The sequence below is a fragment of the Bubalus kerabau genome, chromosome 16 (assembly GCF_029407905.1).
Source record: "Bubalus kerabau isolate K-KA32 ecotype Philippines breed swamp buffalo chromosome 16, PCC_UOA_SB_1v2, whole genome shotgun sequence".
NCBI lineage: Eukaryota > Metazoa > Chordata > Mammalia > Artiodactyla > Bovidae > Bubalus > Bubalus kerabau.
The window spans coordinates 56,334,000-56,358,313 of record NC_073639.1 but is presented as its reverse complement, the minus strand read 5'-3'; the positions used below and the strand labels follow the sequence as shown (position 1 = coordinate 56,358,313).

Genomic DNA, 24,314 nt, shown 5'->3' with positions numbered 1-24,314 from the left:
GAGGTTTTTCATTATTTTAACAAATCTCAAAGACATACATTTTATTGGCATATACTCTGCATAGGTTTCCGCATGACCCATTTCTTCTTCGTCTTCTTCTTCTGGTTCATCTTCCTCTTTCACAACAGGGACCTTCTGTAACACAGAGAGAACAAAATCAAGTAAGTCCACAGAATGGAGGCCCAACGAACACAGAGAAATCCTCTTCTGCAGGAATATCCACTATCTTCATCTTGGAAGCAGGACATGCCATTCTATAGTTCCTAAAAACTAGGTCATACTCTATGGCTTCCCTGCTTCTCCAATGATGAGCACAATCTGTGATGTGATATCATCACAAACACACACATGGGATCACCACAGGGCTCCACCACCTTCTCAAACCAGTTTCCCTGGTTTGGTGGGCTCAACACTGCCCACCAGCCTCCCTGATGTCCAGATGTCTCTCTAACCTCCAGTCCTCACTCTCCATTCCAAGAACAGAAAGAACAAGAGGTTTGGAGAAAAATGGTGGCTGAGCCCCAGCAGCGCATTCTGCAACCTCATGGGCAGGGACTCTCTGTAAGTCTCACTCCCAGTCTCTTTTCACTTCAACCTCCATCTGTTTTCTTTCCCTCGGGTCCTAAAACCAAAACCCCAGAAAACTCGGGAGTTTAAATGTTATTCTGAAACACAGAATTTATTTCAGACGTCTGTGTCTCCACAGACACAAAAACAACACCACATCATCTACTCTCCAAACACTGGCACATCTCAGAGTAAAATGATGAGTTATTAGTAACTACACCAAGAGAAGAGCAGACCAGGAGAAGCCCAGACAGTCCCGGGCAAAGTGAGTGAATGGCCACTATAGCCATGTTACCTTGTATTCCTCTACAGAATCTTAAAGGGGTAGAGACAGGGAGAAATAGGGAAGAGGAAGGCCCAAAAAAGCTTCTTTTCACTACCAGCAAACTATAAAGGGAAGCTCTTTATGAATGAGGGCTTAATCAAAGAAGAATGTAGGGAGAAGCTGTGAGACCAGAGAAATACAAAGAGAAAACCCAGTTAGGATCTACACGTAATGCCAAGGATAAAATAGTATTAAAAGGTAAGATCAGGCTTCTGTTTCATTTTTACTTATTTTTACTTAATCTAGAGCAGAATATGATGACACACAGATACTCAATAAATGTGGGAAGGAATAGGGAGATGATAGATAAACATTCAGCCAACATCGATCCATGAAGTCCTTTAGGAAAAACAAAAAAACAAAAAACTCTGTATATTCTCAGGAAGTATACCAAAATGAAACCCAGTTTCAGAAATGAGACCAAATGCGGCTGGCCAAAGAAACAGACACAAACCCCAATTCTGTTAAATTTGTGTAGCCTTGGGCAAATCACTACATCCTCAGTCCTCCCTACCCCGTCTTTGCACCTCTTCTTCATCTATAAAACAGGAATATATACTATACTAAATGACCAGCCTCCCTTCTCCCTCTACCTTAAAAAAATTTTTTTACCACAGATATAATAGGAGGATTAACTGGTCACAAAATTCAGGGACCAGACAAGTAATATTTCTAAGCCAGCTGGATAGAAAAGTGGCAACTGACACCAAGCTTAGGGTGAAGGAGCAAAATGAAGGGGAGGGAAACTGTGGCACATGGGGAACATGTGACGAACACACAGTAGATGCTCACTACAACTCTAGGTATTTTTATGTGTTAGCGACACACTCAAGATTTTTCAAAATAATGTGGAGGCCAAACAAAACACATGCCAATTGGTTCTGATCCACAAGCTACCATTTTGCACTGTTAGATGTCACTTAACTACTAGGACAATACAGAACTTTTGACATGTTATGGGCAACATGGGCTGGACTAGAAACTTGAACACTAAAATCTTTAAGAAAAATACATTCTTATTTTCAAAAAATCAACTTTCAAGTAAGCTGTTGACACACAATCACTAAGTAAACTGATACTGCCAGGACTTATTCTCCTGGTCCCTGTTCAAAACCTCAGGCCCAAGTTGCTCTGCTGTCCCTCCAAGTCCAAATTCCATTCCCAGTCTTACCAATCCTCTGGTATCATTATATACAGTCACCTCTTATTTTCTTCTTTTTTTTCTTTCCCCTTACCGTTTCCAATCACCTCTGAGATTCCCCAAGTTTAGTTCCTTGTTACTTCCTTTCTGGATTACCTGACAACCACCTAACCTGTTTCTTCCTCCCAATCCATCCTGAGTCACTAACAAGTCCCTCTACTTCCATCCAGTCGCCCTCACTGGGGCTGCTCCAAGTCCCAAGTCTAACAAACTCAAGACCTTCCACAGAGCCCCCAATCAACCATTCCAATTTCTTCCTGCAAGCCAAGTATCCTAAGCTCATAGCTACCACCTTCTTTATGCCTAATGATGCTGTAGCTCCCTTCCTAATATGCCCTCTCAGTTTCTCCATACTCAACACCCCAACTCCATGACACCTCTTCCATAAACTGAACTCCTACCAGGCCACCTGAGTCTCATTTTCCTCCAAACTCATAATCCTTATTGCGAGCATCACAACACACCTCTTGCTGTACCTTCTATTACTACTTAAACCACGTGGTGTTAAATTATGTTTATTAAAAGGGGGAACCAGAAACCCACCTCACAGAGGCAGGGTTAAACACTGTGCAATTATTAAATACAGGTATAGAATCAATTTTTTGCCTTTTCATACAAAGGTCTGTCTAGACAAGGCTATAGTTTTTCCAGTAGTCATGTATGGACGTGAGAGTTGGACTATAAAGAAAGCTGAGTGCCGAAGAATTGATGCTTTTGAACTGTAGTGTTGGAGAAGACTCTTGAGAGTCCCTCGGGCTGCAAGGAGATCCAACCAGTCCATCCTAAAGGAAATCAGTCATCAATATTCATTGGAATAACTGATGTTGAAGCTGAAACTCCAATATTTTGGCCACCTGATGCTAAGAGCTGACTCATCTGAAAAGACCCTGATGCTGGGAAAGATTGAAGGTGGGAGGAGAAGGGGACAACAGAGGATGAGATGGTTGGACAGCATCACTGACTCAATGGGCATGAGTTTGAGTAAACTCTGGGAGTTGGTGATGGACAGGGAGGCCTGGCGTGCTGCAGTCCATGGGGTCGCAAAGAGTCACACACGACTGAGGACTGAGCTGATAGTATCAATTTACCTGAAGCATATAGCACTTTCAAAATGTAATTAAAAAAAAGTTATTATATAGGGTGGGAGGTTGAGGGAGGTTCAAGAGAGAGGGGACATATGTGTACCTATGGCTGAGTCATGTTGATGTACGGCAGAAACCAACACAACATTGTAAAGCAATTATCCTACAATTAAAAATAAATTTTAAAAATGTTATATAATTGCTTACAATTAAACCATTATATATCTGACAGTTCATAACTAGCTATATAATAAGGCTCAATCCTAAAATGACTATAACAATGAAATACTTTTGGTTAGCCCCACACTGTCTTTTTTACTTATCAGACAAGATTTTACAATAAAAAAGGTGTTAGTATTTTATGTAATACTCTATCAAACATGCAAGTTACAATCACCTTGTTTAGAACACATTAGTTTATTCCAGTGAGGTTTAATGCTTAGTTTATGTGGCTAAGACACTCTCCTTCACCTAAAAAATACACTTAGCCAAGGGTAGAGCCAAGTATATTTTCATACCACACAAAAACAGAGATACAGTTTTTGAAACTCACCATGGTTGGGGAAAAACTCCTCATTTTCATGTCATTTATCCATATTCTTGCTACTTCTTTATTAGAAGACTCTTTCTTTACTGTGCCATTGCTTACATCAGCTGATGAGGAGAGACAACTTACATTTTAGAACAAGACATTGTTCAAACAAACGATTTTCCTACAGTTTAAAAAAAAATTCAGTAAAGTTTACCCACTTCACAAACCAAAGAATACAAATCTGTTTATTTCCAATTAAGCGTTAGGATAAAAATATTCAAAGCTACATGTCATTATGCAGATAAGAATTGAAAACAAAAAGAAATGTGTGTACAGGAAATTTGAAAACTATTTATCAAAAATACACCTCAACCAGAACACTATTTGGCAGTTTATTTCAAAACAATTACCAAAGGCTAGCATTATTCTGAGACACTTCACTTAGTTCATTAAAAAAAAATACCCAACACCTGGTGTTATCACAGAGACAGTCAATCTCACTTGATCTGGAGGTAATTATTAACTTTCAGGCAAAATAATTATTTCTTTTAATTAGGGGGAAAAAAAATTTAAAAAAATCAAGGAACTCTGGTCTTCCTTCCCTCAGAATAAAGATCCAAACAAAGAACCTGGGCTTCTAGTGGTTTACACACTTTTTTTAAACATTAAAAACAGAACCTCTCAATCAAAGCAGAACTGCTTGACTGAGAAACCCAGAACCCCTGTAACTAGCCTCCAGCCATCCCTGAAGCATTCCCAGTACTGGTATTCTTGAGATCAGTGTGGAAATCGCATCAGGAGAATGCATCAGCATCTTGTTTATGTACTCTATCAAAAGATGGGGAGTACTTTGGTGGCCTGTCACTTTGGACTACACAATGACTAGGATTAAAGCGTAAGAAAGATAAAGAAGCTGGTACAGAAATAATAAATTTAAGCTTGGGGACACAGATTTGTTTCACATGGAAGAGCCAGTGAACAGTTTCATAGAAAGCATTGGAGCTCAACTGAGAGACCAGAATCCAAAGAGAAACCCAAAGGGCTAAGGACTGCAAAAGGGGCAATATCCACACAGATAGAAGAGAACAGGCACGGAATTCTCTGGTGGTCCTGTGGTTAGGACTCCATGCTTTCACTGCTTAGGGCCTGGGTTCAATCCCTGGTCATGGAACTAGGATCCCACAAGCCAGGCAGGGCAGCCAAAAACAAAAGACAATAGAGACAGATAACATGCAAAACCTTGCTCTTTGTTATTTCATCATTCATCTTTCTTCCCTTTCAATAAAAAAAATGACCCTCTCCCACAACACAAAAGTTAGTTTATCTTCAGCATTCATTTATCGTGTTTCTTTTTCGTCCCTCCTCTAGTATGACAATTTCTCAGGCTTCCACACAAGGATGGCCTTGACTTGCTGTCATCTGTCTTTTAAAAACTGTTACATTGGATGTGGATGTTACTGTACTAGATATTACTTGGTCAACTTCAAATCTACCCTGTTTTGCTCTCTAAACTCTTTCCTCACAATGACACAGCAGTAGTCTTTCTCCTCATTAAACCCAGACTTTAATGAAAACCAGCTTCCACTAACTGCTGATCAGCCCTAAGTCTCCCAAGAGCCATTTCAGATCAGATGCTGCCCTGCACCTCGGCTAGGTCAGGGTCATGGTCCTGCTCTCCATGACAAAGGTTGGAAATCAGTCCTAAGATAGTTAAAATGATTTCTCAATGAGCATCAAGTTGCCAGGCTCCAGTTAGTTCAAGACAGTAACCTTGGGAGTAAAACTACAGCCATAAAGCACAACAGTATGGACTCAAACAGAAAGATTAGATTATCTGATATTTTTTTATTACATTTGTCACTGGAGACAATGTTAGTTCTGCATCACTCTACAAACACTCCTTGCCCATTCCTTCAGAATGCCCCCAGCCCTCTACTTCATAAATGCAAAGACATTAGAACTTCCAAGCAATCAATTCTGCTGCAAAATTACATACAGTCTGCATCAGATGTTAAAACGTATCTCCCACAGCTGGAAATAAAGCAGTTGTGTGGAAGGAGGAACTCTCTACTCAGTATCTATAACCTCATTCCAAGGGTCAAATGGGACGTTACATATTAGTATACATCACCAGGCAGGCAGGCAAATACTATTTAACTCAATGGAAAAAGGAAAGAAAGACTATCCTTCTCAAGAGTTCACATTTTGAGAATTCCTTAGCAGTCCAGTGGTAGAACTCCATGCTTTCACTGCCAAGGGCACACGTTTGATCCCTGGTCAGGAAGTTAAGATCCAGCAAGCCACCCAATTGAGCCAAAAACAAACAAACAAATTATCTGTTAACTGAGGAATAAATAAGCCACTCTATAAAGAAAAATTAACTGTAAAATTTACATTCTTTACACACAAATGAATTTCTAAAAAAAGTGATCAAACCACTGTTGAGCTTTTTCTCTTTAGATCTAAACCTACACTTAAAATATTAGATCACCTAGTGGTAATTGAACAATTCTTGTGAATATACTAAAATCCACTGACGTGTACCCCTTTAGAAGGTACAATGGTATGTGAATTACCTCAATAAAGCTATTATTTAAAAAGCATTATGAGTGCTCACTTCGAAGAAAATAATAGTGAATTAGTTTACAATAAAAGTTTATTAAAAAAAAAAATTTACTAAAAACACAACTACCAACAAGCAATGAAGCTAATGACAGGTAAGATCATAAAACTGTAGGAATTAAAATAGCAAAGCATCAGCCCGTTACCTTAAGCATGGTCCAAAGACCACCAGTAACAGCAACTCTAAAAAGTTCGTTAGAAACGCAGAATCTTGGGCCCCACCCCAGACCTATTGAATCTGATTCTGTTTTTTAACAAGAATCCCAGGTAAAGACTTCCCTGGTAGTCCAGTGGTTAAGAATTAGGCTGCCAATGCAGGGGACATGGGTTAGATTCCTGGTCTGGGCAGATTCCACATGCCATGGGCAACTAAGCCCATGCACCACAGCTACTGAGCCCATACCCTAGAGTCTGAGAGCCACACTACTGAAGCCCAAGCACCCTAGAGTGTGTGCTCCACAACAAGAGAAGCGACTCCAATGAGAAGCCTAAGCACAGCAGCTAGAGAGGAGTCCCTGCTCGTCACTACCAGGGAAAGCCAATAAGTATCAAAGATGACTCAGCGCAGCCAAAATAAATAAAATAATTTTTTTTAAATAAAAAGATCCCCAGGTGACTCACAGGTATAAAGTTTGAGAAGCAATGATTTAAAGGACTGAGAAATATGTCAGCCAGCTATTCACAATATACAAAACTTAAGATCTCATGGTGTTAAATGTGGCTTCTCAATTCCACACATTATCTCAAAGCTTAAAGCTTTTAAATGTTTGCTCCCTTGAAGGAGAATCATACAGACATCACCTTTCATGCTCAGTTCTTTCAAGACCTAAGTAAACCCCTGAAAACACACTGACATATCTTAACAAAGGCAGGAAGTTGACACTACTGAAAACAAAGACTTACTAGCTGCTGTTGCAACTGGCTGAGCAATATTAGCCGGTGGCTTCAGTTTCATGAGTTCATTCAGACTATTATTTTTTAGCAGGTCCTTCAGTTGAACTTGGTCTTTTGAAGGTGCGGAAGTCATGGCATTTCGTACTGCTGGTGCTGAGACTGAAGGGCGTGTGTTTGCAGTAGTCTGAATGAACTTTGTTAAAGTGATGGTTTGCCTATTCGTGGTTACAGGTGGTGTCTTAGTCATTACAATTGTAGATCCCAAGGTTGGAAGCTGATTTATTTGATTCAGCACAAATGTTGTAGTAGATGGAGGCTGCTGCTAGAAAAGAAAACCATATACATCACACCTGTGAAAAATTCTTTACTCTCTATTGCTATTGCTAAGTCACTTCAGTCGTGTCCGACTCTGTTCGACCCCACAGATGGTAGCCCACCAGGCTCTCCCATCCCTGGGATTCTCCAGGCAAGAACACTGGAGTGGGTTGCCATTTCCTTCTCCAATGCATGAAAGCGAAAAGTGAAAGGGAAGTCGCTCAGTCATGTCTGACCCTCAGCGACCCCATGGACTGCAGCCTTCCAGGCTCCTCCATCCATGGGATTTTCCAGGCAAGAGTACTGGGGTGGGGTGCCATTGCCTTCTCTGCTTTACTCTCTAGTGCAACTCATATCCATAAACAGAGGAGGCCATTTAAAAATCTAAAACTGACTTAAGAATCTTAGCTAACCACTGGCACTTCATTTCTAATAATCATTAGCTATAAACTACCTAGTTAAAGGGCTTCCCTGGTGGCTCAGTGGTAAAGAATCTACCAGCCAATACAGGAGGTGCTGGTTTCATCTCTGGGTTGGGAAGATCCCCTGAAGAATGAAATGGCAACCCACTCCAGTATTCCTGCTTAGAAAATCCCATGGAGAGGAGTCTGAAGGGCTACAGTCCACGCGGTGGCAAAGAGTCGGACATGACCTAGCAACTAAACAACAACCAAGTTAAAATATACCACTTTAAGGAAAAGAAGGTATAGCAGTAACACTGAGGGCAGCAAGCATAAAATGAGAGTATCCTAAGTAAGCTGTGATGTACAGCAACCCTACATAACACAAGGACTAGGAACATAATTTCTAATCCCAGCACCGATCCAACTAATAAGATAGGCAAATCACTGAGGATCATTTTTCATGTCTAACATTCTATGATTCCTATAGAGTGTTTTTTGTCTACTGCACAGACTATACTGATGTTTAATTTGCTAAGATAAAGCCACCAAGCAGAGTTTTAAGTTTCTGCCACCAAGCAGAGTTTTAAGTTTCTATGACATATGAAAAATCCACCCAGGTAAATTACAAATATTAGTGATAATGTGGATTTTTCCTTTGAGTCTAAGACAAAGCTATATAGCATTTTATCTTTTTTAGTTGGGAATGGGAGTTAGGAACTGGACAAAAATTTTTTAAAAAGTCAAGATCTGAGGATAACAGCATGTCTATGACTTCTACAACTAAAGTACAACTAAGATATTTTTATAAATTTAAATCTATTTCTACTTTCTGCCCCCTTCAAAGTATCTGTTATTTCTCCATGGCTTCTCTAACAAGAATCTTCTAGATTACAATTTATCAATTTTAAATGTAATTTTCAATAATACTTTATCACAAAGTCATCAAATTTTAACCTAACAGTTTATCTAATAATTTATACCACTAGGGCTCTTAAATAAGTAATTTCTATGTTTAGGGAGTTCCCTGATGCCCTGGTGGTTAGGATTCCAGGCTTTCATTGCCAGGGCCAGGGTTCAATTCTTGATAGGGGAAGCTGAGACCCCATAAGGCATAGCTGCCAACAACAAAACTGCTATGTTTAAAGCAAGATGAGGAACTCTACATTTAAAGCATAGTAATTATTATATGTGCCAATGGACCAAACTGATTAAAATGAAAAATGTAATGGGATAATGTGTAGTTCATCTTTACTTCATGAATTCTTGATCATTTTCAATAAATAAACTAAAAAAATGGTTTTTTCCTATCTTTTGATCAACATAACTAACAGAAGAGTCAAAGAAATGTTTTATAAAATTCAGTTCAGTCCTCAGTTGTGAAAGTAGGTGAGAGTAAAATATTGGGAAAGTAGCAAAAAGCAGAACTAGTAAAATAAACTATTTTATAATAAAGGTTATTTTATGACTATAATCCTAAACTATTTTCATAGCAACACCAAATCCAAATAATTCTTACCCTAACATTTAAAAGTGCCGGAGTAGGTACCGTCTCTGGTTCTTGTTTAACAGGAACTGCTGCTTCAGTCTCCAAACCTAGTTCTAATGCACTAAGTGGCACTGACTGGAGAGAAAACATCAGAGAAAGAAACAAATGATGGCAGTGAATTCTGTTTCAAGAACAAGAGATATATTTATTTCATTAAAATTAAAAAAAAAAAAAAATCCAAGCTTTACATTCAAATGGAATGTAAAACCACTGATACCAGGTACAAAATAACAATATTTGCAAGCATAATATCTTCATTAAACTACACTAACACCAGAATCTTATTTTTGTTTCAGAGAATGTGTATCATGAAACCTACACAAAAAATTAAAAATGTTTGAACTCTCAGAAAAATGTTCCTATAAAGTACAAAGACAAGTATTGAGATTAGTGGTCCTCCCATAATAACTCTAAGCAATTCATCTCTTGCTTTTATATCACCATATATCAAAGCAGAAAACATCTTGATTTGCACTACAAGTTATTTTCCACCTTGTGAATGAACACTAACACTCAACATAAAAATAATGTTCACATGCATATTTAAAATTAACTTATTAATACCTATTTCTATAAGAGAAAATAAAACTAAGAAAAAATTCATTTTTTACAGATGCTTTGGAAAACTCTTACCTGCTGTATGGGAGGGGTAGGTGTTGGAGTTGCAAGCCCCACATCTCCACCATCAATATCAAAGAGGTCATTTGGACTAATTCCACTCTCGCTCAAAGCAGCAAGTAGTAAATCTTGCCCTGGTTCCACCATCTTTAGAACAAAATATTAAATATTAACATAAAAAACTTAGGATGACAACTAACGCTCTTCTAAATATAAACCAATATTTTCTACCAAATCCATTCATTCAATATTTATGAAAAATCTTCTACATAGCAGACAAAAACAGATGAAAATAGTCTCTTATCCAAAGAAATTCACATTAAGATGGAAAGGACAAGGGACTTCCCTGGTGGTCCAGTGGCTAAGACTCTGCACTCCCAGTGCAAGGGGCCCAGGTTCAATCCCTAGTCAGGGAACTAGATCCCACATACCACAATGAAGAGTTCACAACCAAATAAATAAAATATTTTTTAAAAAGAAAGAAAAGCCACACTATGTAATTCAAAAATAAAGTGGATGATTAAAAAAAAAAAAAAAAAGGTGGAATGGACAAAGAAGTATGTAAATCACAGCAAGAGTCTATGTCTACAAAATGCTGTGGGAACAGAGAAGGAAATGGTGAATTAACCTGGAGAGAGAGGTTACAAAGATTACAATGCAAGCAAGTCCCAGGTAAGAAATCGCCAGGCAGACAAGGATCTTCTGGATAGTGCATTCAAACTCATGGCAGCACAAAGATACCGGCACTCCAGAAAAGATGGCTACAGTAATTCACCATGTTCACCGTGGGTATGGAAGCTCAGAACAGAAATATGAGGTTTGCAAAGGTTATGGAAAGAGACAGGAAATTATCACTACAGCCTGTTCACTATGCTAGGAGCACATTTAATCTTAAGGGCAACAGCAGTTACTAAAGGGTTTTCAGATAGAGAATCGCATGATGTAGTCAGATCTGTGGCTTAGAAAAATTACTCCATAGCGGTGTGGAAGCAAACTGAGAATGGGTAGAGTAAGACCAAAGCAGGGAGACATCTTAGGAAACTGCTACAGCAGACCAGGAAAAAGATGATACGGTGTTAACAGCAGAGTACAGAGATAAAGAAGGGGGAATGGATTCCACGATATTTACGAAGGAGAATCTGTAAGTTTAAATAAAAGCTCAAAATGAAAGAGGGAACATGAAATACACATAGAGTATAAGCTGGTAGAGGATTAGAATTAAGCCATGAGAAAATGGGGTGAGGGGGAGGTTGAGCCCAGGAGACCTTAAGATACATGGAGTTCGGGGCGGGGGAGTGGAGGAATGCCTATTTCGAGTACGCAGACACATCTTCAGTTGGAGTTTCCCAAGCCAGATCAAAGTATTCTACCACTAAGATGGATTTTTATCTATTTTGTAAGGAAACATAAAGATTAACAGAGCTTTCTCAATTTTAACTTTTCTCATTAATTTATCTGAAATAACCAATTTATACATACAAACATACTTATGGGTAATCTGACTGCTTGGTTTTTCTCAGAGAACTAATTTCATGCTACATAAATAATATTCTAATTTCAGTTAGTCCACTTGTTTTCAGACTGTGCAATAGAATTAAATGTTTCATTATGTCCTACTAAAAAAAAAAAAACAAAAACGTTGTTAGCCAAGAATACCACGACTTCCCAACATACAACAACTACTCTTCTAGATGAAATCAGGACATTTTAACAGAGAAATTCTCTACTAGATAAGTCTATGTCATCTGTACATCATTTAGAAAGATGTTCTAAAGGAAATATGAACGAGTTTCAGGTGGAAACCACAGACATTGAGAAACAAACTAAGGGGAGACCTGCTGTTTAAAAAAGAAAAGAGAGCCCAAAGAAAATCTCCCCAAAATTTTTCAGAGAAATGAAAAGAAGTCTAAGGAAGAAAGCATTTTGAGCAGACAGGAGGAAGGGAACTGACAGTGATTAAGTGTCTTTTGAGCTTCCCTAAAAGTTCAGTTGGTAAAGAATCAGACTGCAATGCAGGAGGCCCCGGTTCAATTCCTGGGTTGGGAAGATCTGCTGGAGAAGAATACTGAAGCCCACTCCAGTATTCTTGGGCTTCCCTGGTGGCTCAGCTGGTAAAGAATCAACCTGCAATGTGGGAGATCTGGGTTTGATCCCTGGGTTGGGCAGCTACCTTGGATAAAGTAAACGCTACCCCTCCAGTATTGTGGCCTGGAAAATTCTATGGACTGTATAGTCCATGGGGTTGCAGAGAGTAGGACACAACTGATCGACTTTCACTATTTTTCACAAGCCTTGCGGCATATTTAGCTCTTCATGTACATCACTAGTCCATGACAACCCTTAGCAAGATAGGTACTACAATCCTAGACATGAAACTGAGGCTCAAAAAGCTTAAATTACCCACCCAAGGCCACACCTAGAGCTAGACTTCTCTAACTCCCAAAGTCATGCCATCTCTTTCCAATCAGTAGATAAAGAAGTCAATGTTGGTGTGAAGTTTCAATACTTAACTTCAGAATAAATGCCTGTCTGAACTGGAATGGGGAGTGTTGATATTACACAGCAAGATGGAAATAGTATGAAAGAACCAGATGCCAGAGGAGACAAGAAGGAGAAATATCCCAACATGGATTTAATATAAAATTGACAAACTATTCTAATAAGGAAGTAATAAATAATAGTTGACCATACTTTACAAATTACTATTCTAGTACATGGTACACATGTACCAAGAGTGCTAAATTAATGCTTAAAAAAAATACATTTTCAATTGTAAAATACTTCACTATGACCATTGACCTAATTATACTCAAAAGTACACAAATATCATTAATTTATTTCAACAAAAAATCATTTAAGTGTTACTGAATTCATGAGCTTTTTGAAATATATTTTCTGAACAACTACAATTAAAAGTACAAAAATATTACAGAAGAGAGGAATTTGGGGAACAAACTTGTTGGCATTCATACAAGAGATAACAGCAACACTTGTAAGTAACATTATCAGTGATCTCTTCAAAGTTCATAGGAATCACAATTTGAGACCCTCTGATCTGAGGAGTGACCAGGCGGTGACAATACCATAAGAGACATTGTCTTTCACAAACTATTAGTGAAAAAGATTTTAATTTTATACACATCTTATATACAAATAAAACCTAGAGCCTTTCTCTCAAGCCAATTGGGCAAAAATTTCCTATTTGTACTTTTTTTTGCAATGAGAAGCAGGGAAGGGGATATAGAGAAAACATCTATGCCAGTGTCTAACTTTATTAAGCAAAAACCCTTAATATTTAATCATATTCCTATTCTGAAACTATTACAGACTCACAGAATTTCAGTGCTCAAGCTAACAGAGCCCCTAAAAGGTTATATTATGCAACCTTCTCCACATTTTACAAACAAGTAAGATATATTCCTGAGAGGGAAAACAACATTCTCATTTTGAAAGTATATAATGTAAACACAAATACCATTATGTGCAAAAGAACTGTTACAGTGTCTACAAAGATTTCACAGACCTCAGGTGACATTTAACATGTAGTAGCAACCTAACAACGGAGAAGGCAATGGCACCCCACTCCAGTACTCTTGCCTGGAAAATCCCGTGGACGGAGGAGCCTGGTAGGCTGCAGTCCCTGGGGTTGCTAAGAGTCGGACATCACTGAGCGGCTTCACTTTCACTTTTCACTTTCACCCATTGGAGGAGGAAATGGCAACCCACTCCAGTGTTCTTGCCTGGAGAATCCCAGGGATGGGGGAGCCTGGTGGGCTTCCGTCTATGGGGTCGCACAGAGTCGGACACAACTGTAGTGACTTAGCAGCAGCAACCTAACAAATACTTTAGCCACCTGATGTGAAGAACTGACTCATCTGAAAAGACCCTGACCCTGGGAAAGATTGAAGGCGGGAGAAGGGGATGACAGAGGATGAGATGGCTGGATGGCATCACAGACTCAACGGACATGAGTCTGAGTAAACTCCGGGAGTTGGTGATGGACAGGGAGGCCTGGTGTGCTGCAGTCCATGGGGTTGCAGAGAGTCGGACACTACTGAGCGACTGAACTGAACCTAACAAACCTAAAAGTTACTAACCATAGAGTGATTCTATTTCAAACAATGAACAACAAAAAGGTTCTATTTTATCATAAATACTTTCAAAAATATCACCTGTTCAAAAGTACATCTATCAAAATATCAATGATAAATAACAAATAATAAATAAAACAGTAGTAAAGAGAAACTAAGAAATATCCTTGGCAGGAAAAGAATCCTGAGAAACAAGAGCCAATCAGAAGAATGAAAGGATACAGTTCCCACAGAGAATACCAACACTGAAACCTATCAACAAAGACAAGGTTCCTCTTGTTGAGACCAAAGCAGATTTTCACAACTCTGGAAAGACACAAGGGATGTATCTGCAGTGGCAGCAGCACACCACAGAGGTTGAAGTGGGAGTCAAACAGAACACATGGCTTAGAATACTGACAGTAGTATGAGAAAGTCAAGTAATAACGACTCAGTTTTCTCATCTTCACATGGGAATAAAAAGAGAACCTACTTTATAGGATTACTGTGTTGATTAAATGTTATGCTGCTGCTGCTGCTGCTGCTAAGTCACTTCAGTCGTGTCCGACTCTGTGCAACCCCATAGACGGAAGCCCACCAGGCCCCGCCATCCCTGGGATTCTCCAGGCAAGAACACTGGAGTGGGTTGCCATTTCCTCCTCCAATAATTAAATGTTATACTACTTGGGATAAATATTAACTGCTGCTAAGTCGCTTCAGTGGTGTCTGACTCTGTGCGACCCCACATACAGCAGCCCACCAGGCTCCCCCATCCCTGACATTCTCTAGGCAAGAACACTGGAGTGGGTTGCCATTCTAGCTATTAACTATCATACTGATAAACATTACTTCAAAGTTCAAAAAATGCTTTTCTTCAAATTGCTGATGCAACACCTTATTTCCAGAATATAAACTTTACCTGTTCGCAATTTAATTCAATAATTAACTTCCATATTAGCTCTATAAAATACTAGCTCTTTTTTACTCAGGTCATACTTTCAATTTGTCCAGTTAACCAGCCTATCTAGAGGAAAGTGGCAGACATCTTCAGATGTGTACACACAGTATCATTTTTAAGAAGTATCTTTTAAAAAAATTATCTTAGGGAGGGGCCATACGTATACTTGTGGCTGATTCATGTTGCTATATGGCAGTGTGTTTGTCGCTCAGTTGTGTCTCTTGTGACTCCACGGATATATGGCAAAAGCCAACATAATTCTGTAAAGCAACTATCCTCAAAAAAAAAAAATCTTTGCCTGAAAAAGATTTTTCTCATTATTTAGTAGTGCTAAGCATGTCTGATTTTTGACCCAACTTTTGTTTTTACCCAGCCCAGATATCTGATGACTGACATTTAGCTTAAGAATCTGAAGGATAATGATCCACTTTGAATTTAACTGGTAAGTCCATCAACAAGTATTCATTAAGTGTCTACCGGGCACTGGTTCCTTAAGACTATTAGGTAGAAGGGAACGTAGATATAAACAAGTTTGCTAAAGAAAATTTTCTTTACCTAAAAGGGTATAATCTGTGTTTTTTAACATCTACTTCCCCAAGCAGCAATTGCTCATTGACATGCCCCTCCCCTCACTCTTACTGCAAAATCTATAGAAAGAATGGAATCACAAAGGAATGTGCAGATTATATACAAGTTCCAAAAATGTTTTGAAAAAGCACCATGAGAAAGAACGGGGTAGGAGGGTGAAACTACATTCTCGATCACAACATGGAAATCAGATGGCTAGTCTTCCCAACATTCACTGGATGGTTGGACTTTTTTTCTCTTAACTCTCAAAATAATCCGTAAGTAAAAATTACCTGTTATCCCCTTGTGGGAGATGAGATACTGAGGCTTAGAGAGATGAACCGTAACAAGTTAACAACAAAGCAAGCTTGGAGCAGAGTTACAAACCTAGGACGGCTGATACCACACCTCCCAGATCCTGTGCTTTGAATCCCATACCAGTATGTTTCAAACTGCTAGTCACAACACAATGAGTTGTCAAATAATTTACGTTATGACCGGTATTTTTTAAATGTTTCAAATACAGACTATTCAAATATGTTAAATACAGAACAGAATTAGTGCAGCACACAGTAAAAGGTAAACGTTATTATATAAAACTCAGTTCTACACATGTATTAATGTGCTAGTTCACAATATAAAACACATTTCTTACTATGGAATACAGTAAAAAGGTTTGAAAATCACTGCTCTATGCTACATACTGTCTGCTAAGAAGTAAATAAGCAAATTAATTTGATGGGTTTTGTACCATATATATATTTTTTGTTCATAAGAGAGTTCCTGCTCTTCAAGAGCCTATCCTTTCCATCTACAGAAAATTTCAGTGGTATCCCAAAGCTGTCCTTAATACTCAGTTCAGCCACATCAAAGTGGATCTGTCAATTAGCATAAAAAAAAAACAACTGCAAAAACTTAAGGATTAAATCATTTTCGTTACTAATTGGGTATTTAACGGAAAACAATTCCTCTCAGAAAGTATCTTTCTTTACTCCAATGTTCAAAAACCCACAGAGCCTCAAGTTACCTGAAAAGTCAGGTAACTTGTGAAGACCAGCCCTCAGACCTGCCTGCTTTCTTACTTCACAGGCAGGTCAGCAAATCTCAAATCAAAGCTCAATTTAGAGACTAAGAAAGGCCAAAATGTTATCTGTACCTAAAGTCTTCGCGGGTTGGGGGGGGGGGGGGGGGCGGGGCGCGGCACGAGGACGACTTTAAAAATCTCCATACTGCACATTTTAAACGGTAATCTCAGTAACGCCCTTAAAACTTGTAAAACTGCCTGAAACATAAAAGCACTCAATGGACGAATGACTGGATGAATGAATTTATCAACTATAAGTCACTCACTAAACCTCCCTTTTTAACACTTATCCAGCAACTGAAGTAAAACTTACTTAAATTTCTGAAGAACTGTAAGGAATAAATTTAGAAGGGAAATAGACTGGGAGATAAAAAGCAGAAGCCAGAGGAAAACAGTAAAGATGTCTTCTCTGGTAAGGTAAACACTGGAAACAACTTCTTTAAACATGAAAATAAAATGTCCCCTTGCTTGCAAAACTAATGTCCTACCAGCAGTAAATTCTACATTTTACCCTAGAAATTCTGTACAGACTATCCTTTGTGCAGTGATGAAGGCTTTCCCCATTGCGTACAAAAATCAGTTCTGACTGCCGTAAATAACCGGGAAAATATGGGATCCCTTCGCACTGTTAGCTAGTTTAAGTGACTGCAACTGTTAGGAGGAATAGCGATAGAGAGCAACTAAGGATTTGACAGCTTTCTGGGCCCTCCTTGGCCGACACTTTAGAACCCCATTCCGTCTCTAATTCTGGTTACATTGAGAATATGAAATATTTAACAACATAAACTGCTAATAATCAACTTCAAAGGCCAAAGGGGACCCAGCTTTTAACCTTCTCTCATCAACACGTGTTCAGTACAAACTTCCGGGTGCAGTTACAATTGGCTGCGCAATTCAATGGATAAAAACGTTGCTTTCTTTGACTCTCATTTTCTCTCCCGTTCTTTTCCCACGTTTCTCAACCAGCGACTCCCCAAAACAAAAGCCTCCCACAGTAAACCGAGCACGCACATAAAAAAGAGCTTCTCTGTGCGAGGATCAAGTTAGTGGTCCGCAAACATTAACCAAACAGAAGCACAAAGCCGGGGTGGAAAGGGGAGGAGCTGGATGCCAGGGTCAGGAAAGAAACAATCACAAGGGTTCAGGAACATCCAAATCTCCTCAGCGGTTAAACCGACTTCAAACCACTACTGGGAAACCACCAGCATACACTGGTTTGGGGAACTTTAGATGCTCGTTACGCCAAACACTCTCAAAGTAAGCAAATCCCCAACCGACTTGCCCCTCCACAGATGCCTGCTTAGCGTCTAAGAGGCGGGCGAGCCAGCTTGGGGCAAAATTAACCTCATCACTGGCTGAAGCGTGAAGGTGGCCCCACGTGTCCCACGTACCGTCCCCACCACCCCGACAGCGAGGTGACCAGCAAATTGTAGGTGCGGTGTCCCGTCGCTCCCCGCACTCTCGCCCTGAACCGGAGCAATGCCTGGGTATGAGGACTTTTGAAGGACTGCGGAGCTCACTTTTCTGCGGGTCCCGGGACCTCACAGACCCTGGTCTAGCCGCGGAACCAAAGGGGGCGACCCAAGCAGAGCCGGAGCCGGCGTCCGCAGACGCTGACTCCTCGCTTAAACGAGGTGTCTCCAACCCCGGACAGCGCGCCCTCGGGGCCCGAGAGCCCCACGCGCGGCGACCGCAGGGCCCGGCGCTGACGGGCGGAGGAAGCGAGCGCGGCGGGGCCGCCGCCGGGACCGTGCCCCCGAAGACCCCGGGGCGCGCAGCGGAGGGGGCGGCGAGGGAGGCCCCAAACCAGGGTGAGGTGGCGGCCTCCCCCCCCCCCCCCACCCCGAGCCCGGCCCCGCACGGCCCCCTGAAGAGGGTGGGAGTGGGAGGCTGTCCGGGAGAAGGAGTGTGGAGGCAGAAAACGGATAAGGGGTGGACTTACTTTCCCCGCCGGATCCGACACAGGAACAGATTCTCTCAGGTGACGACAGCTTGAAGAACCAGAGGCGACGGGAGCGGAGGCGGCGGTGGCGGCGGCAGCAGCGGCGTCCGGCTCTGCCTACCTCCCCGCCGCCATCTTGACGCCCCTCCCCCAACCCCCCCGCCCCACGGGGAGGGGGTGGGGCGACGGATGAGGCGCCGCGCGCACGCAGCGCGCGCCGCGCGACCCACGTGACTTCCTCCCTTCCCCCCCCCCCCCAACACCCTACTCCCTAGCACTCCTCTCCGCCCCGCCTCCGTCCTAGGTGAAGGAAGATGATTTCCATCCCCCCATGACTGCCCCCTGCCTTCGCCGCCAAGCACGAACTCCGTCGCTCCCGCCGACCGGGTACCAGTGGTTGGATCCAAGGGAATTCCGGAACCCAAACGGTCCATTACCGCGGCTCCCGGGTGGGCGAGGGGTGAGGGGGCCGGGTTTCCGAGAAGGGGGAGGGGGGGAAGGCGAAGGCCGCCTAGGAGAGTCACGTGTCTACTGCTTCCGCCGGCGCTCGAAAGACCTCGCGAGAGTTCCGTTCCTCCGCCCTTTCTCCCCCGCGGGCTGTCGGGAAGAAGGTCGGTGCTTTGACTTGCCACGAGGAGGTCAGCTGGTGGGCCGGGCGCATGCGTGCCACACCTGCTTTCAAAGTCCCTAGGAGGGGCCTGAAGCTGTTTTCAAAACGTTTTTGGTGTGTGGCTTTGGCCCAGGAAGTTATCTAGTAGTGTCTCTATCACTTTGAAACGCTTGTTACCTTAATGAATTCTAGAAAAAAATATTCGCCTACTTATTACTTCTTAGGCTTGCTCAAAGCACTTTATTTAATGTGAAACCGCAAGTAACTGGAGCCCCTCGTCTGTTTCATTACCATAATCAGATCCTAAGGAGTGAGAGCGCGGTTAGCCCCTCTTTCTCTTTTTCTCGCGCACACCCACTAACCTGAACAAACTGTTGCTCTCAATTAATGATTGCTGCAGGTCTGTTGCTACCTCCTCTCTCTTCCTTATTTTTGTATTCTCCGTTATGATTATTGTTACTGGTACTACTACTAAATGACCTGGCCCAGAATAAACAAATTAACTTGGTAACCCTTTTGTAAAGTCATCCTGAGAATGCTGTTTGAACCCGTTGCTTAGGTAATGGGCACGCTGGGTGATTCTTGCCCCCTACCGGTGGCGCGTCGAACTCGCCTTGTGCTCAAAGCAAATTTAGTGGGATGGTTAACTTCGAGGTAAAAGCGTGAGCTCTTCTAGAGACAGTATGGGGCTAGGGGAGAGGGGGAAAAAAATTACGGCAAGAATAGAGTCTTCCAACGTAGTGTCTATATACATAAATATGTATTGTTCAGTTCAGTCGCTCAGTCGTGTCCCACTCTTTGCAACCCCGTGGACACAGGCCAGGCTTCCCTGTCCATCACCAACTCCCGGAGCTTGTTCAAACTCATGTCCATCCCATCAGTGATGCCATCCAACCATCTCGTCCTCTGTCGTCCCCTTCTCCTCCTTCCTTCAATCTTTCCCAGCATCAGGGTCTTTTCTAATGAGTCAGTTTGTCAGGTGCCCAAAGTATTGGAGTATCGCAGCTTGAGCGTCAGTCCTTCAATGAATATTCAGGACTGATTTCCTTTAGAATGGACTAGTTTGATCTCCTTGCAGTCCAAGGGATGCTCAAGAGTCTTCTCAAACACCACAGTTCAAAAGCATCAATTCCTGTGTATTATATATGTGTACATATAAATATTTTAAAGTATGTTAGTGGCTCAGTCGTGTCATACTCTTTGCGACCCCCATGGACTGTAGCCTGCGAGGCTCCTCTGTTCATGAAATTCTCCAGGCAAGAATACTGGAGTGGGTAGTCGGTCCCTTCTTCAGGAGACCTTCCCCACCCAGGGATTGAACCCAGGTCTCCTGCATTGCAGGCAGATTCTTTACTGTCTGAGCCACCAGGGAAGTCCAGGCATTTTAAATTGAAGGTTAAATACTTTGCTGATCACTTCTGTTATTTCATTTACTGCATACACACACCTATAAAGATAACAATAATAAAAACAGTTCCATAAGAACAATGCCTTGGAGGAACTTCCCTGGCAGTCCAGTGGTTAAGACTGCCCTTCCAATGCAGGGCTCAGGTTAGACCCCTCATGGGGGGAACTAATATCCCACTTGCCCCACAGCAAGAGGCCGAAAAAAAAAAACATTGGAAAGCAAAGTCATTCATCTGTCTTGTTCACTACTTTCCAGTAGACTAGTTTATGATCTAGTACAGTTGACAGCAAACAAGCAATTGTCATATTATGAAAGAACGCAGTAAAGAAATCTAAGAGAATGTAGTTAATGCATCACTGTCTTTGATGCTCGGTTGGAGCAATTCAGTTTCCAAGCGGCCCCCAAACTCTAGCTGTACACTGGGACTAGATCCACCTTTTTGGTACTTTCTGAGCATCTAAGCCAGATTCTAGGGACTTCCCTAGCAGTCCAGCAGTTAAGATGCAGTGCTTCCAGTGCGTGGGGCGAGGGTTCAATCACTGCTTGGGGAACTAAGATATCTCATGTTGTGTGGCTTGGGCAAAAAACAACACCCAGATCCTTGCTGCCATCTCTGCACCATCTCTTTACCCTGAACCAAAGTAAAAGATGGAGTTTCGGGGCATATTTATACAACTGCACATATGCACAGAAATGTTATGCACAAAGTTATTCATGGCAGTAGCAATTTGCAGAAGCAAAAGATGGGAAATAACCTTAATGTCTTTGAAGAAAAGATGAACTGACTAAACTATGGTACTTTCCTACAGTGAAACAGTTGTTAACAAGAAGGAAGCACTTCTGTCTATGAGAATACATAATATATTTTGATTGAATGTACACTCGGGGCATCTCAGAATGACAACACAAGTAGTGGTTGTATCAGGGGATAGAAACTGAGATACTGAGGGTCAGAGGCAGAAGGAAAACTTACTGGAAACATCCAGAATAGAGATACTGCTGGAAGCAGATAATTCAGAAAAATTCCCTATTCAGGCATGGTGTCGACTCCGACTCCCCTGTGGCTATTTATCTTTACACTGTACTTCTCATTTCATTCAAAAAATATTTATTGAGTCAGATATGTTAGAGGTATTGTGTTAGGGACACAAGTTTAAGAAAAACAAATCAAGGGGAGGGAGAGGCAGGGATGGTCCCCTTACAGAGTAGTAGGCGTTAATCCTCAAAGCAAAAAATGTAAACTTGTAACTGTGACAATGCAACATAAAAGCTAACAGAACCTATTAGAGTAATTTGATCTCATCAGGGAAATCAAAGAAGGCTTCCTTGAGAGAGTGATAACCTCCATAAGATTTGAAAAGTAGGTGTTAACTCCTGGAAGTGAACAGGGAACTTCAAGAAGAGGTAACATGTTTCTGTAACAAATGTTCTGTGTAACAGACAGGAGCAAAGCAAGTGCACCAGTTATTAAGACATGGCATTTCTGAACTTTCCTGGTCCAGTGGCTAAGACTCCATATTCCCAATGCAGGGGGCCTGGGTTCAATCTTTGGCCAGGGAACTAAATCCCACATGCCACAACTAAGAGTTTTCATGCCATAAGTAAAGATCCTGCATGCTGCCAACAAAGATCCTGAGTGTCTCAACTAAGACCTAGTGCAGTCAAATTCATTAAAAAAAAAAAAAAAAATACTGTTTCTCAGCTCCAAACTCAAGCATCTGTGCTCTCCTTTGTGATTCACTGCAAAACTACAGTGCTGCTTTGCCAGCTGTTTCAGTGTTACACTCTGCAAGCCTAGAGGGAGGCTGCTAGGCTGGAGGAGGAAAAAGTTTCCTGTGAACTTCATCCCAGCAACACCTCTTCACCCTGGCACATGCCTTTCCTTCCTACAGCAGGAGCTGTATCCATTTTGCAGATGTTTCCCACACTTTACTGGTAGAGCTGGCCTCATCACACCAAACTCTCCTTCCAGACAGAAGGACCAGTGAGAGCATCCACAAGGTCACTCTCTAAGCTCAGAGACACCAGCTGAGCAGAACCCCCTCCTGGGAGTTTGGGTATCAGCAACATGGGGCCCCTCCTTTATTTTTTAACTTTCTTTCAACCTTTACTTTTTTATTTTTTACAATTTTTTGACAAGTTTGAAATTACCAGGAAGACCACTTGGTTTTTATTTTATATTTATTTTTATTTATTTGGCCATACTGGGTCTTAGTTGTGGCATGTGGGATATAGTTACCAGACCAGGGATCTGACCTGGGCCCTCGGCAGTGAGAATCCTAACCACTGGATCACCAGGGAATTCTAGGGAGAATTTCTGCTTGCATTTTCACCCTATGCATTTAATGTATTTGTAATTAATGCCCTGCTATTCATTTTTATAAACTTTCCCTTAAAAACACCATATTTAAATTATTAACTTAAAAGGATAACTATGGGATACAAAGGGTTATGGGTTGAACTGTGTCCTCCCCGAATTCGTATGTTGGAGACCTGACATAAACTTCAGAATGTGACCTTATTTGGAGATAGGGTCTTTACAGATCTAATCAAGTTAAAATGAGATCCTTGAGGTGGGCGCTAATCTGACATGACTGTGTCCTTATAAAGGGAATTTGGAGATAGACATGCAGAAGAGGAGAACAGCATGTGAAAATGAAGCCAGAGGTCGGGGTGATGCTTCAACAAGTCAAGAAAGCCAGCCTGCCGCCAGGAGTTAGGAGAAAAACATGGAAGAGAATCTTCCTCACAGTTCCTTCGCAGGAACCAACCCTGCCAGAACCAACCCTGCCAGGACCTTGGTTTTGGACTTCCAGCCTCTAGAACCATGAGATGATAGATACATTTTTGTTACTCAAGTTGCTTAGCTTGTAGGGCTTTGTTAACAGTCCAAGCAAACTAATGCAACTATTAAGAACAAGTCTCACAGGAATTCCCTGGGTCTAGTGGAGAAGGCAATGGCACCCCACTCCAGTACTCTGCCTGGAAAATCCCAAGGACGGAGGAGCCTGGTGGGCTGCAGTCCATGGGGTCGCCAAGAGTCAGACATGACTGAGCGACCTCACTTTCACTTTTTACTTTTAAGCATCGGAGAAGGAAATGGCAACCCACTCCAGTGTTCTTGCCTGGAGAATCCCAGGGACGAGGGAGCCTGGTGGGCTGCCGTCTATGGGGTCGCACAGAGTCAGACATGACTGAAGCGACTTAGCAGCAGCAGCAGCAGTGGTTAAGAATCCGCCTTCCAATGTAAGGGGTAGGGGTTCGATCCCTGGTCAGTGTGGGAACTGAGATTCCCACATGCCAAGGAGCTTCTAGAGAAAACCCAGGTACTGCAAATAAGACCCAATGCAGCCAAATATATATATATATATATATATATTTTAAAGATTTATATTTGTTTACTGAAAAAAAAAAAAAGCCCACACAGAAAAAAATGTGAGAAAAATCCCATTCTACATTGAACAGCCTGAGCCGTGCTGCTAAACCATCTCTAAACTGACTTTCAAAACAAACAAAAAACTACCCTTGCTCATCAATGCATACATTTTCCATGTGCTTTTTCAATAAAA

The 24,314-nt window shown here is 41.5% G+C and overlaps 1 protein-coding gene across 4 annotated transcripts in view; it reads right to left on the bottom strand.

The window, feature by feature from the left end:
• Nucleotides 1-18,913, bottom strand: part of SBNO1 (strawberry notch homolog 1) — a 57,191-nt gene extending 38,278 nt beyond the window's left edge. Inside the window, exons 1-6 of one of the 4 annotated variants that reach the window (XM_055550663.1) lie at nucleotides 18,728-18,913; nucleotides 10,122-10,253; nucleotides 9,459-9,563; nucleotides 7,233-7,545; nucleotides 3,729-3,829; nucleotides 39-135 (exon numbers count right to left, since the gene is read on the bottom strand). In XM_055550663.1, the coding sequence (XP_055406638.1) occupies nucleotides 39-135; nucleotides 3,729-3,829; nucleotides 7,233-7,545; nucleotides 9,459-9,563; nucleotides 10,122-10,253 (748 nt within the window). In that variant the 5' untranslated portion in view covers nucleotides 18,728-18,913. Of the gene's footprint in view, nucleotides 1-38; nucleotides 136-3,728; nucleotides 3,830-6,475; nucleotides 7,109-7,232; nucleotides 7,546-9,458; nucleotides 9,564-10,121; nucleotides 10,254-18,727 lie in introns of those variants that run through there. The other 3 variants (XM_055550664.1, XM_055550666.1, XM_055550665.1) reach the window with 3 other exon arrangements.
• Nucleotides 18,914-24,314: the final 5,401 nt, after the last annotated feature.